The following is a 14,973-nucleotide window of genomic DNA, read 5'->3' as shown; positions in this document are numbered from 1 at the left end:
TAATTTATAATTCTGTTTATACGTCATATGTTATCATGGTGGGAAAAAAAAGTGAAGTGAAAAAGTGTAAACTACAATCTTTCCGAGTTACTTTTATAGATAATTAGATCATTTTGTTCATTTTAAATTTGTTGACGATGACAAATTACGTAGATATATAAATCAGGGGTTTCCAAAGATGATTTCAAGGTGTAAAATGAGCAAAAGTCCTCAAAATGTCGCTGAAGGAAGCTGAAATGTTTCTAAGCAAAATATAAAACCACTTAGGTACATGCATTTTGTAAATCTTGTATGATTCAGAAAATATTACAGTGAAAAAGTTTAGCCAGAATTATTCCTTTTTCCAAGTTACTTTTACAGATAATTAGACATTTTGTTCATTTTAAATTGGTTGTCGATCACAAATTACATAGATCATTATATAAATTAGTGTTTTCCAAAGATGGTTTCAAGGTGTTGACACTGCGTCTAAACAATTTAACACATTTGGCTCATGTTTTAGTGAAATGAGGTCAAATAATGAAATTAACTAAACAATGAAATACATTTTTAAACTAAACTAAACTAAAAATGATGTTGTGGATCCCGGGTTGGTTGTGTAGTAATTAACTCAAAGTGCTTCACATAAAAAGTCAGTAAAAAACAAATATACAGAGAAGACGATGCATGGGAAAGAACAATAAAACACCAAGAAGGTTTGAACCCCTCATAGAACTATCAAAGCCATATTCATTCTTACACAATACCAAAAAAGCAGATGAAATAAAACATATGAAATGATTAAAACTTGTCAGAGATTCACTGTCACTGTTTGTAATGATGCTAACCTTTTCCAATAAAACAAAGTCAAACATACAAACATACATTTTAACTTTATATAACTCCATAAACACAAATGAAAAAGTCTAGACAAGTCCTTGTTACTTGCATTAGCCGGTGCATGATGAGACTAAGACAGTAGTGAGGGGTCAGCGGGGGGCACAATATGGCCACGCGCCGCAGGACACCTCAGCCCCTCCTGTACAAATAAAGCTGGTTTGAAGTGACCGAATCACCGACCGTTCTACCTTAATTTGTTTGTATGGCCTTCATTTTCCGATTGGCGTATTGAATTCAGTTAGGTCTCATACGGGAAGCCCACGGTGCACACTGCGACAATGACTTAATGACATGAAAGGGCCAAATATTGCACAGCTCAGTGGCTCGTATTGCTCGCGATTATCTCTTTGTGAAACAGAAAAGATCCAAATTATGAAATATCATGTGGCATCTATTGAGCGGAATCACAAAAAGTCCCATTCAAAGCTCTTTAAATGGCTTTGCATGAGGCTGTGCGGAGAACCATATGGAGGCCTCGGCATCTCCTCATTTCATACATGTTTCTTTTGACATCAATAACGCCGCGGCATCCAGTGGCGCTTGGAACGCATCCAAAACAATTATAAAGTTGCCGTGGAAACTGCCGTCCTGTGCCAGGGCGAGGCATACTGTCTGCGCTCAGATAACCGCATGGAAAGTCACGGCAAACAAAGCACTTGACAGGGGTGCACCGGAGGAGGGAGTGAGGGATGGGCACACTTGATGGAATAACAAAAGCTCGCGATGTGGTGGATTTGGAGCTCCATAAATGATAAAATGTACAGTGCAACCATTTGCAATTTGGGGTCTGGATAAAGGACACTGACTAGATCAAAACTTCAGTATATAAAGCCAAAGAGATGAATCATTTGACAAGGTTTTTTTTTTTATATTACATGAAGAAATGGTTTTGTGTCAGACGCCCCTCCTGACCTCTTAATTTATCCACATTTGGGACCTCAAAATAGCTTATAAACAACAAATGCCTGACCACAACATACTTTGAACCTTGCAAAAGCTCACAACTAAACTCTATTATTTGGATAAACCAGCAAAATCTGTTCCCTAGAGAAAAAAAAAAAAGAAGCAAAGAACGAAACTACTTTGCCCCATGACTGTGTACTGGAATAAATCATGTTTGATAGCATTTTAAGACGAACACATACTTTTTATGCAGGTTAACAGACACTGATTGATAACTCTTGAGCAGGAATATTTGTTCAGTCTGACAGCCATCCATGATTCAGAGAACCACAGTTACAGACATAACTTACATTTAGGTAATATTACATGGCACGTGGCTACAAAATGCTAAATTGTTTAATCTCAGACCTGCAAACTCTCTTTTCATTTTAATTTACGCCCCAACTTTTTTCCAAACTGTGTACACTGTGAGCTACGCAAGAACTTATTGTTTAAACTTTACAAAGGTGGACAAAGGTGTGAGAAAGCATGTTGGCTACAGTTCATTAAGGTTAAGGTTAGCCTCGTGCGTATGTGTGTATATCGCTAACACACAGCTCGCCCGTGACACCTGCAATTTTGTGTGTGGAACATTGGGACCACTGTAATGTATTGTAACCTTATGCTTACCTAATGAACACGGGGATGAAAGTGGTGTAATGGAGGCACTTTTACATTCATCTTTACGGTCCTCATTATGCGCCCGATGTGACAAGCTCGTTAGGAGTGCACGAAAGATTACCCGGGCCGGTAAAGAGCACCACCTTCAAACCAAAAAACTACAAACGGATAAATATTTTGGCAAGTACGGACTACACCTATGCCCCAAACCTGGTGGAAGTCATGATTTTCCGATAGACAATTCGGCACTTTTTAAGGACCTCTGTGCTCTGTGCGTTCAGATGGGAGAGCAATGCCATCGCACTGTGTTTGGGTAATACTGATGAAGACAGTTGTTTCCCTCAACAGCTGGAATAGCAATATGCATCCAGATCCAGAATGTTGTTAGCTTAAATATAGATCTTACTTAATCAAATGTGCTTTCAAAATTAAGTCTTTCTGTAATGTGTCCATATGTTGTAGCATCAGCTGCCGTTATTGCGCAGCGATTTGCTTTCTGATTCAACTGAATGTATTTATCCAGGCATGGGGGCAGCAAAAAGAGTAAACTCGAATGAGACAATAGACAGTTGTTAAAATAATCCACATTTTATTTTATTTTTTTCCGTGTAGGTTTAAAAGTATAAAAGCGAGTGTGCAGGCTTTCTTTCTAAGGTAACTGTATGCAATTGCAGTAAGATGAATCAATTAAAACAGTTGTCGGGGTGTGAAGTGTCAGCAGATCTGTGGTGCAGTCATCATTTGTTCTCATTAGTGTTTCTTAGAAGAAGGTGAAAAAAATCAGCGGTGCTTGAGGAAATCAGGTAATTTGTAATCGCAAATAAGGATACTCGACCTAACAACGCGCTATCGTTTGTAACAGAATAGCAAGTGTCTATTTGTGACCATTTGCTCTTACAATGAAAAGGCATTTTGCACATTAGTCTTTGTGCAGAGCCAAGGCCGAGCATCATCAGCTCAACACTGCACTCCAGTGGACACAAACGTGTAACTGCAACTGCATGGACATGTCCTGCTTTTGAGAGGAATATCTGACAGGACCAGAGTAAAAAATGTAAAATGAGTAGACCTGTTAGTCACACTTGTGTAATTGCACTTAATAATAATGTTTATAATTCAGCACTGCAGCCTTTGTGGGACATGTTCTTAATATATTTTCTACCTATAAGTATTTTATTTTATTTTTAAGCATATCTTTTTAAACATTGTGCATGCTCTTATTTATTTATTCAGTGTGTTTTTATGTTGTACTTTATCACCGAAGTAAGTTCCTAGTTTGTGAGCTGTGTTCACTGACGATGGCAATAAAAGTCTTCTGATTCTGATTAATAACAAATGACTGATTGGATAGTTTTTATGTAAATAGATTTTTTTTGTGTGATTTATTTTCATTTTAATTTGACTGGTACATGTGTGAAGTAATGTGGACACAGCTGCTTATAATAAATTATTAACTTACTCTTTTGAATGTTGGTTTTGGAAGTGGAAATGTCAGTGGCTCATTCAAATGCCTCATGTGGTTGTTTGCTTATTGAATAAACCATAGATCTTTTTTAATCTGCTAGTTCCCTGTATCACACAATTATACAGTTGCATGAATAATATAAGTACAGTTGGAGTGGCACATTTTTCTCACTATCCTACATATTACTACACTGATACTTTCATCACCTGTTATCACTTGTTGTTACAGCCACATCTGTATTAGGCCTGTGTTTGCCAGAGGCTCCCACTGCTGCAGCTCTGTACTACAGTACTTTAGTACTTTTAAACATTTCAAGTGTCCTACTCACAATTCAGTTATTTTGGAGAACTTGAATAATCAAAGCCTGTGCAATTGCATTTCAATCAATCAGACTTTCAAACATTGGATATGGAGCAAAATTAAGACATTGGAAGGAAACAAAACGGACTTATTTTGATGGTAAATGGTGATTGTTAAAAGTCTGTATTATGCTATTATGCTCGGGAAAATTATATAGATAGAAATATTTGTTTTTAATGACACAAAATAAAACTGAATACAAAACTGATCAATGTGAGGGAAAACAAACGTCATGGTGACTTTTTTTTTTTTTTTTTGGGGGGGGGGGGGGGGGGGGGGGTTTTGTGTTTTTTTGTTGTTGTTGTTTTGGGGGTTTTTTTGTTTTGTTTTTTTTGTGGTTTTTTTGTCATAGGCGATATGTTAAAATGATTCAACATTACTAAGATTCTTCATCATCAAACTAATCATTAGAGCAGAGGATGACTCAGGACTCCTCATACCTCTTGTCATCAATAACTAAATCCACAATCTACGCTACATCCAAACTAAAAATGGTAACATCTCTCAGCGCCTTTTCTTTGCGCCTTCCATAATCCCGCTCTGTGATTGGCGCAGAGATATGGGAAGTGTAGTGACGTTGTCCAATCTGATCACAGCTTTATTCCATAGGTTTGGTTCCGGAGTGGCCTGTTATTTATTCAAGTAGCAGGTGAAATCGGTGAGTATTTGACTGTATTTGGTTACGCAGTGTTCCAGGCGTGTGCGTAATGCGCTGCGCGTCTGATCCGTGTTGATATTGTGTCGCTGCTTTTACTCTGGTCGTTTTCTACTTTGCCTGAAAAGTGTCTGTATCAGATCTGTGGGCGCGCTCTATTAAACAGGCGGGCGTAATGGGCAAATCCAGTAAACAACCTAATGGAGCACGTAAGGGACTCAGACGTGGCCTACATTTAGGAGACGGTCTGTTTAGCCTGCGCTTTCTCATCTCCAAATACGCACAGTAAACAGGATAAGAGGATTTCTCACGGCGTGTTTTCATAAGTACCTCGACACTTCTCGATAAACCAGGAACGTACCCCGCGTAGCCCACCGCTAAGAGATCTGTAGACCCTCCCCCGGAATGTGCACAGCATTTCAACTCGCCTCCATGTTGGGATTAAGCCGTCGTGCGTAATCAATAGAGGTGTTTGCTCGTAATACAATCAGCATCCCCGTATACAGTGATTTTTTGTGTTTTGAATGACCAAATTGAGCACAAGATGGCGCTGTGACCCAGTTTTGGTGTTTCATTCATCCACAGGTGTCCCTTCTGAGGCATGAACATGTATGCAGTGCCCAGCCCGGGGATACCCGGCTGTCCGCCTGGACTGGAGTACCTCACTACGGCAAGTGTCTGCCCTATCAAGAATATGGATAGAAAATAAAACATTTCATTTCTGAAAATGTATTATTTCCAAGCAAGCAAGTGCATGAACTCAGTATAATAACTTAATACTATGGTCTGTTAGTGTCTATATCCCTCCTCTGTGGCCATCACCAAAACAAAAATGCTTTACTGTTTTGAGAAGAATATAGGGACTAGCTTCATTTAAAACACAGAAATAAATATTTTACACATTTACAGACAACAGGCTTTGCAGATTCACAGGTGACACTGTGTGGAGGTTGTGGTGTTTTACGATTCCGCGTTGTGTCTTAAAATGGCATAATGCACGGGAAAAGAGAAGAGAAGAAGACTAATGAACTACTAAGGAATGCACTGATAACTCACTATTTATAAACCACTTAGACGAGCAGACCCAGCACCACGGCAGCCGGACAGACACATAGACCAGAATGTTGTTACTGCAGTTGCTCTCCTCTTGTGGGGTGGGCTCCTTGTTGTTTAATACTTACATAATACCTGGTATAGTCTCATGCAGTTGTTTCTACATGGTCCTCATTAATCTCAACTGTTTGGACGACAACTGCCTGACACTATCCCCATGATTATTATAATGGCTGGGGGCAAATAAAAGCACAATATTCGACTTCAGGTGAAGAGTCGACCGTCTTCTACTGCCCAGAATCAAACTTATTTATCTCAGCGGAGACAATCAGGAGACCGCTCGGCCAAGTTACAGGTCAAATCTATGGAGACGTGAGACGGCTCATAGTAAGGTATTTTTTGAGCAATAAAAACAGCCGTTATGGAATAGTCGATATAGATCACTTTAATGCCACACTGTGGATAATTCCAGGCAGCCAAGAACATATCCACAGAGATAAGCAGGAAAAGTTACATAGTACATCTTTAATCAGATATTATTTTTAAAATGATGTTTTTCTTTACTCTCGTGTCAATAATTTGCATTTGTTTTATAGGTGGACCAGCTTTTGATCAAACAGAAAGTAGAAGTGATTGAAGGTACAGTACAGTATGTGAATATGAAGTATTTGGTTATAAATAATATATATTCATGTGTATTTATGAATGCAGCCCTGGTTGGTTTTGAAAGCAATAACAAGTATGAAGTTCGCAATACGATGGGTCAGAATGTGTTCTACGCTGTGGAGGAGAATGACTGCCTGAGTCGACAGTGCTGTGGGCCTATGCGCTCCTTCACTATACACATCCTGGACAACTACGGCCAGGAGATCATCACCATCATGAGGCCGCTCAGGTGCATGTCCTGCTTCTTCCCCTGCTGTCTACAAGAGGTCAGTCTGCATTCACAATCCTCCAGTGTAGATAATGTACATAGAATGGATTCAGATCAATCACAGTTCAATCTCTCACAATCCTTCACACAGCTGGAGGTGCAGGCGCCCCCTGGGAACACGGTGGGGTATATTACGCAGCAGTGGCATCCACTTTCACCCAAATTCATAGTGGAGAATGAGCTTAAAGAGCCTGTGCTGAGGATCCACGGGCCTTTCTGCGGATGGAGCTGCCTTCCAGATGTTGACTTTGAGGTGAGTTTACCTAAGAACACAAATGCACTATGACCTGGTGCAGTAACCCTCTGGCTCTCTGGACTTGTCAAGGGGATGTGTGCGTTGTTCTGGAGCAGAAATATGTTTCCAATCATCAGCTTAGGGCAGGGCTTGGACACAGGCTCACAAGGCAGGCTCCTGTGGGACAGTGTGGCCATTGTTTCATGGCTCAGCTGCTTTTATTAATTAGATTGAGCTGTGAAGAGGCTGTGGGTCAGTGATGCAGACCTCTGACCAGACTTACAGAAACTCTAGCTTTAGATATTTCTACTACCTACAAGCCATTTACACAGACACCAAGCAAGCACATTTCAAGGTTTGGAAATATTTGGACAGTAACACAACATTACTGTCCATTAGTGCCATTATAAACTCATCAGGCATGAAATTGAAAATTCAGATTTTTCTATATCATGAAATTGTTCCAATGCCATAACATGCTTATTTATTTCCATAGATTATAACAATGGATGAGACCAGTAAGATTGGAAAAATCAGCAAACAGTGGTCGGGACTTCTTCGAGAGGCATTTACTGATTCAGACAACTTTGGCATTCAATTTCCCATGGACCTCGATGTCAGGATGAAAGCTGTGATGATCGGTGCCTGTTTCCTCATTGTAAGTAGCACATTAGTAATCCTGCTATCACAGTCTGATGCCACAGTAGACAGCGCTGACCTATTTCTGAGAAATTATGCCTTACAACTAATGCAAAATGGAAATTTCCTCCTCCACTCGGGACTGCCTCAGATTGCAAACATGCTGTTAGTCTATTGATCCAGCTAACAGCCAAACTCTCAGTGCTGTGAATATAATTTGCATTGCTCGAAATACTTTAAAATATCATATCTTTTTCCTTTCAGGATTTCATGTTCTTTGAATCAACCAACTGATGGGCCAACGTGAAATAAAATGAACATTTGTGAAAGAAGGCCACAAAGCCATTTTAATCATTTCTTTCATAGAACAATCTTCAGACCGGTAGTATTAATTAAATAGGTACCTCAGTGTTTCTATTGTGCATGAACAGTGACGTAGGGGGTCTTAGTCATGACTGCACAGGTTGGTGGTTAAACATGTTGCTGGTTGAACATGTGGTCTGGGCAGTGTGCAGAACCTTGTTATAGACAAAGGAAGTGTGTGTTTACAAAATGGCTCCTGGGCCTTAGCTAGTAATGACTACACTTGAATAGCATACATGTTACGAGGCAAGACTTGTGTTTTGAAGCTGGTTTGAATGCCGATAAGTCAGTTGATGAGCACGAGTCTAAGGTTTGTTAGATTCAGTACAATTAGTATAAGCCAGTTTGCTTGTAGCTTTATTGTGTTGAAACTGAATGACACAGGCAATGTAGTAGTAGTTGATTTTAGTCCTTTTAACATTGAACAATGTGTGCACTATATGTGTTGTGAGCTATGAATGTACTGTGTACTGAAGCATAGTATATTATAAGATACCTTGTGGTATTTTCAATGCCATATATACGTGTTGCCAACACTGCTGAGGTTGTTCTTTGGCTAGACTTTTGTGATTGAACTGGATTTTGTTCCGATTTAGTCCACAAGAGGGAGCTAGCTTGTCAGCAAAAACAAACCCAGCCTCTATGAAAGAACTCCTCATTTGCTAATGCCATAGGTTTTTATTCAGATGTTGTATATTTTTGGACAAACTCAGGTTGAAATGCATGCTACTGTAGTGCTAATGTTGACTGCTGTTGGCAATGAGAATTAACAAATAGGATAAAGGACAGATCAGTATTTAAGAATTATTTTGTACACTACTTTATTTTTAATTAGATCATTAATTGCCATTTATATTAAAATATATTTCTGCAATGCAATGCAGCCTGCTCCATTTTATCATCACACATGGTCATGTAGCTAATACATTGTCCATTGTTATCAGATCTATAGGAGCTGATGTTTTTTTCCATAATTCTACAGTATTTGAGCTCTAACTCTGTTTTCATTTGTTTTAGGGTTTTGTATATACACTGCCAGTGGAGTGTTATGTGATTGCTTTCATGTATTTTCACTCTTTTGTAAAGTCAAGTTGATAGATTAATTTATTACTAATGAGCAGCTGAGTTTACAACTTTAAGTGTAATTCCAGATTTGTGATCGCTGTTTTTGCTGTAATGTCATTGTTTAGGTATAAAGGTGGGTATGACCATCCTAATAACACATTTAAATTAACTTTAGCCATTAGATTGAGATTGCTGCCTGACGTGTTTCAAGTGCCACCCAGAATGAACAGCAATATTCAAAAGGAAAGTGTGTGTATTATAAGTATTGACTTGGAGCTACACAGCATATGAACACTGCAAGGAGATTTTGTGTGAGATGCTGGTGCTACATCTCGTGAAGGCTTTGATTGTGTAAAAACCAAAATGTGGGTTTTTAAAAATAAAAAGGAATCTTTAGCTACAACAGTGTTTAGCTATTCTCCTATGTTCCTTATTTTAAATAGATTACCTATTCTTCTACTTTTGCACTGAAACTGTGAACTAACTGTTTTGTCATGCAATGGATGCAAACACATTTTGTGTGCAAAGCTAAAGTTGTGTCATGATATTGATAACACAATAAAAATGTTGACCAGTTTTGACCAGTTTTTGTGGTTTTATTTCTTGTTTTATTGTTTCTTAACAAAAGAATAATACCTTACAGTTAAAAGGGCTGCATCCATTACATCAAATCTAGCAGTCCTTGAGCAGGGTAATTTGACAGAAATAAAAAGAACATGTTTTGCAAAGGAGTAATTAACCTGGCCTTACTCACCTCAGCTATGAGCTGAAGACACAGAAAAATCCTGCTGTTATAATGAACATTTTGTACTCTGGAGAGGTTCTGAATACAAAAACGACTTGAATTAAAAAAAAGTCCTTTGACTTTTTTGTAATTGGTCTGCCAATGTTTGAAGAGGTTTTTAGTGATTAGTGATTGTACCATTACCACAATTAGGAAAAAAAGCAGAGTATTAAGACAAAAAAAACGTGACAACAGAAATCTTAAGATATTCATCAGTTCTGGATCTTAGTATTTGCTTTGGGAAAAAAGGACAATGTATTGTAAGTTCTAATAGTAACAGTTCTCTTGGTACAACAATACCCACAACTATTTTTAATGTCTTCAACACATGACAACAACTGCACTCACATGTGTGTGAAGTCAGTTAGGTCTGCTATTAATATAGGTACAGCATTGCAAGATACAACCAATGCCTTTGTGTAGGTTTATTGCTTATGACTTTATATTATGGAACACACAAACATGCAAAATGTCCCTTTGGGTTCTAGCTGAAGTCTTTGCCAAAACTGAGTTATTCATATTCTTGTTCCTGAATACCTTTTGAACACTTTTATCAAGTTTTTGTAGAGTTTGATGAAAGTTTGAGGTTTATATTTACTTTCCATTGTACTTTATGATCAAAACTTAATACATGGACGATAAGGCTTCATTGAGTCTTATTCTGCCATTCACTCACTTGAGTAACCTTAAGTCACCTCTTTACCACACATTCAAATAACCACGGGCAGAAAGTAAAGGGGGGAGGAGCAGCAGAGCAGCCTGAAAATTAGCTCCTTGTTTATCCCACATTCCTGCAGACTGTGGAGACTATCCCGGAGAAGGATGGACTCCACACCACACACCGGTGATGTCATTGGGATATTAGGAGCTGATGTGTAGAGTGAGAGCTCCCAGTGCAGCCAAACACAGATGTTTTCTACAGTCTGTGGTGACCTAGCATTTACAGGCTCGCCTTATAATTAAATATACATAGAACCTAGCAGGGAGCAGGCTGTGTGGTCATTCAGGGATAGAAGTCGGAAGAAAACAACAAAACAAACACATCAACATGGCAGTGTCACAGTAAGGATGTGGCTCTGGAGTTTGTTGACAGCTCTGATAAACGGCTCTAAGCTCATGGCCTGAGGTTCTGGCACAGGCCTAAAGGAGGAACTTTATGAATAACAACAACTAAGGCCCAACAAAGTTTGTTCAAACATTATTTCTGGCATTATTATCTACAACAAATGACACTGAGAATTACTACTACTACACCTACTACTGCTACTACAACAACTATACCTACCACTGCACCTACTGCACCTACTATTACTACTACTACTATACTAGTACACGTACTACATCTACTACTATTGCTACTACAACAACAACAACAACTACTGCTAATGCTACAGCAACTACTGCTACTACACCTACTACTCCTACTGCACCTACTAATACTACACCTACAACTCCTACTACACCCACTGCACCTACAACTCCTACTACACCTACTGCACCTACAACTCCTACTACACCTACTGCACCTACTAATACTACATCTAATACTACTACTGCTACTACTTCAACACCTACTACAACCACCTACCCTACCACTACTTCACCTACTACTGCTACTACTACTAGTACTACTACTAGTACTTTCAGCCTTAGTGTTCTGTACAGAAATCACCATAATACTATTGCAAAATGTACATACTATTATGTTCTGACACCACACAATCGTACCTCTTAGTAGTATTAGTTTCCACATCTGCCTTTGATAGAAAACACCGCTCAATGCTGCGCTGTATGAGCCAAACAAGATTAAGGTAGCTTTTCTCTAACTGCTCTGTTATAGTGATCACACCCAATTAGTGAAACCACAGTCTAAACGTCTTTGGCCTATATACTTCAACATTTACCAGGAACTATGACTCCTCCAGCTCGAGCTCCCTGGTGTTTAGATGGTCCTTGTGTGGATGCTTACTGTATGTGTAATGTTCTCGAGAAACACTGGGATAAACAAGAGACTGAGGCAACATCTGTGCAAACGCAGAAAGTGACACTCAAAGACAGACGTGAGATAAGCTCAAACAGAGGGGGGGGGGGGGGGGGGGGTTTACACTGGGGTCCTTTCTGTGAGACGAGCACAACACTGACACTGTACTCACAACTTAGGCTTCAGTTCAGCAGAATACACACGCAGAATGTAGTTGGGGTAGAGAGAGCCAGCCTTATGATCATTTCAAATTACCTTTAGGGACAGATATCACTGAAAAATACAAATTCTACTGTTTCTAGTTCTACTACTACTACTATTACTGTTAATATACATCTCTTGCAGCACTTCAATTTGAAAATAAAGACTTGCTTTTAGTTTACCCTGAGAGGAGCATCAGGCGCAGACACAAAACAATAATGTAGCCCTGTAGTGACACTTATATACTGCAGCCCATGTCATCAACATTCCCTAGAAGTGTGATGCTAACTGTAGGCACTGCTCTGTATGAGGCTTTGTTAGACTTAATTTGAGTTTTGTTTTCACACAATCTGAAGGAAGCGAATTCGTTGGAACTACAACAGGTGAGCTGATTTGTGCCGTTAAACAAATTAGTCAAATTAACAACAAACTTGCTGACATTAGGCAACAGTTTCATTTAATCACTCTCACTGTTTTTTTGTTAAACTCAAACCCAAACGGGAACGCTCATATTGATCACAGGATATTGAAAATGTGTTGTTTAAATCAACTCGGTAACTGCTGAACATTCCTGCCATAGACATACATATAGAACACCTCAGCATGATTGATTGAGTCTACAAAATTCTACACAATGAAAAAATACTGCTTTTGTAATTGCTTTGTTCCTTTGTTAAAACACTAACAAAGGTGGTAGCGCCCAAGTGAAAGTAAGAAAGTGTCTAAACTTGAGAAAAAGCTTAGATACTTGTCATCATGGTTCAAAGGATGGGAGGAACAAGAATAGCAGTGTTTATGTTGTGATGGGGCACTCCTCCAGACAAAACCCACAACGTTTGTTATGGTCACAACCGTCCTAAGAATTTTCTTTTCCAGGTTTGATTCTATTTTTGCCTGCACTATAGAGAATGCCTCATTACCAGAGCTTAATGTACCACATCACCACTATGTGACCTATTTTAACTCATAAACCATTCTGAAGACAAAAAACAACTTTTATTTGTTTTGGGGGTTTTTCCCGCGAAAGACCACAAAGGTAATATTAGGTTTTGACATGTTGCCTATAGATTTTTTGGGAAAAAGTGAACAACTGTCACAGATTTAAAGTTGGGGGTAAAACGGCAAGAAGCTAAATATTAGTGTCAAGCCTAATGAAGAGTCACAGTGTTGATATTACTCAGTATGTTTACATGCAAAATGTACTTACTGACCTACTCCAATAGGACAGGATTTATAAACTAGTAGGACTCTGGATCTACCGCAGCCCAGTGTGCACAAACCCCACTGTGGGCTCAGCCAGCTGTGGGATCTGCCAATTGTGGGATCATTTATCAAATTTCAAGAACTGGCCAAGATGCTAGCAAAACGTAAATGTATTTTCCAGTTGTTATATAGCGTCAGCCACTTTCCTGTCTCCATGGAGATATTGCTTTGCCTGAAATGTTCCATGTATGGCATTAAACCAATCTCCATGGAGACAAGCAGATGACACCAACAAGGCTAAATCAGAGGTCAGTTCTTTTTGAAGACAGTGCCAATGCATGATTTTCAAAGCAATAAAAACACCTGTTATTGAATAAATGCAAAGCAGATAAGGTTAATGTCATACTGTGGAACATTCAAGACAAAATAATCTTGCTGATGAGCAGGTAGTGAACCCCAAACAATGCTGATGTGTCTTCTCCAAAAGTGCCTTTCATCACTTTTCTACCACGTGTCTTCCAGTAAACACATGAAAGACCAGGCAGGATTAAAGTGCACTAATCCACGTCTCACCCTGCACCCCATCTGTCCTGACACCCCGGGGTGACGTTTAACACAGTGCTTGTTAAACGTCTCTGGTGTTAGCTTAACTGCTGTTTACTAGACTCTTCATACAGACCACACCCTGAGCCATTGTACCCCATAGCCTCCAAATAGCGGCCCCACGTAGACATACAGGGGTTGTATATCGCTGACGTACTCAAGAAGAAGACATGAGTGAGCAAAAGGACTGCCCCCTCCATTGATCTGAACTTGTAATTACACCCGTGGCATCAAAGCCTTTTGGATATATATAAATTCCATTCTTTTTGGGTTATGGTGCAATTGTGGTTTTTGACTGAGGACAAGGGGACCGAGTTGTCTAGGATTTGTGACTCACTGAGCAATTGCAAAACCATCCTCGGGTACCACCAGGCTCCAAAATAGAGGCAAAAGTAGAAAGAGGCCAAGGTGTGTCCCAACCACTGTACCATGAGAGACGTGAGGTCATAAACATGAAAATACCTGGATATAGAAGATACGCTGGCAGGGGGAATAGGTGATGCTTTTTGTTTATGAGTAGGAGTAAATAATTGTAATAGTAGTAAGAGGAAATAATGAAGTGACATAAGACATATAGCAGAACTAGTACAACTTTTTTTTACCTGAAATAAAAGGTTCCTGATGTTCAATTTTTCTTGCCAAGATTAAAGCTCTTTACTAGTGAATGGTCCTTATTTTTTAAAAGAATTGAATCATTTTCTTTGTAATTTTGATGCATTTTTATTCCGATTAACGCTGAATCAACACAAGAATCAACACAGAAGTAGAGCAAGCGACAACAGTAAGAGCTTTGTGCACAGAAAAGCATATCTGACATCATAACATTTTTTTTTTTTTTTTCAATTATTATTGGTGTAGTGCTATGTTTTATCTAGATCAGAGATGTCAAACTCTATTTCACCGTGGGCCACATCAGCAAAATGGTTCGTCTCAAATTTACACAGATATAAAAAAAATATGTCTGTGTAACTGCGTAACTTCTGATACACT

The 14,973-nt window shown here is 39.0% G+C and overlaps 1 protein-coding gene across 1 annotated transcript; it reads left to right on the top strand.

Moving 5' to 3' along the window:
• The first annotated feature begins 4,886 nt into the window (after positions 1-4,886).
• si:ch73-206p6.1 (phospholipid scramblase 2) lies at positions 4,887-9,794 on the top strand. The gene is made up of 7 exons (XM_033985911.2): positions 4,887-4,925; positions 5,508-5,592; positions 6,572-6,614; positions 6,687-6,907; positions 7,001-7,162; positions 7,641-7,802; positions 8,048-9,794. The coding sequence occupies exons 2-7, from the start codon at positions 5,524-5,526 to the stop codon at positions 8,075-8,077; spliced, it is 687 nt and encodes a 228-aa protein (XP_033841802.1). The 5' UTR covers positions 4,887-4,925; positions 5,508-5,523; the 3' UTR covers positions 8,078-9,794.
• The last annotated feature ends 5,179 nt before the right edge of the window (positions 9,795-14,973 follow it).

The sequence above is a fragment of the Periophthalmus magnuspinnatus genome, chromosome 20 (genome assembly GCF_009829125.3).
Source record: "Periophthalmus magnuspinnatus isolate fPerMag1 chromosome 20, fPerMag1.2.pri, whole genome shotgun sequence".
Lineage (NCBI taxonomy): Eukaryota > Metazoa > Chordata > Actinopteri > Gobiiformes > Gobiidae > Periophthalmus > Periophthalmus magnuspinnatus.
Note: the sequence above shows the minus strand (reverse complement) of the source record. Positions and strands in the feature narration are given on the sequence as shown.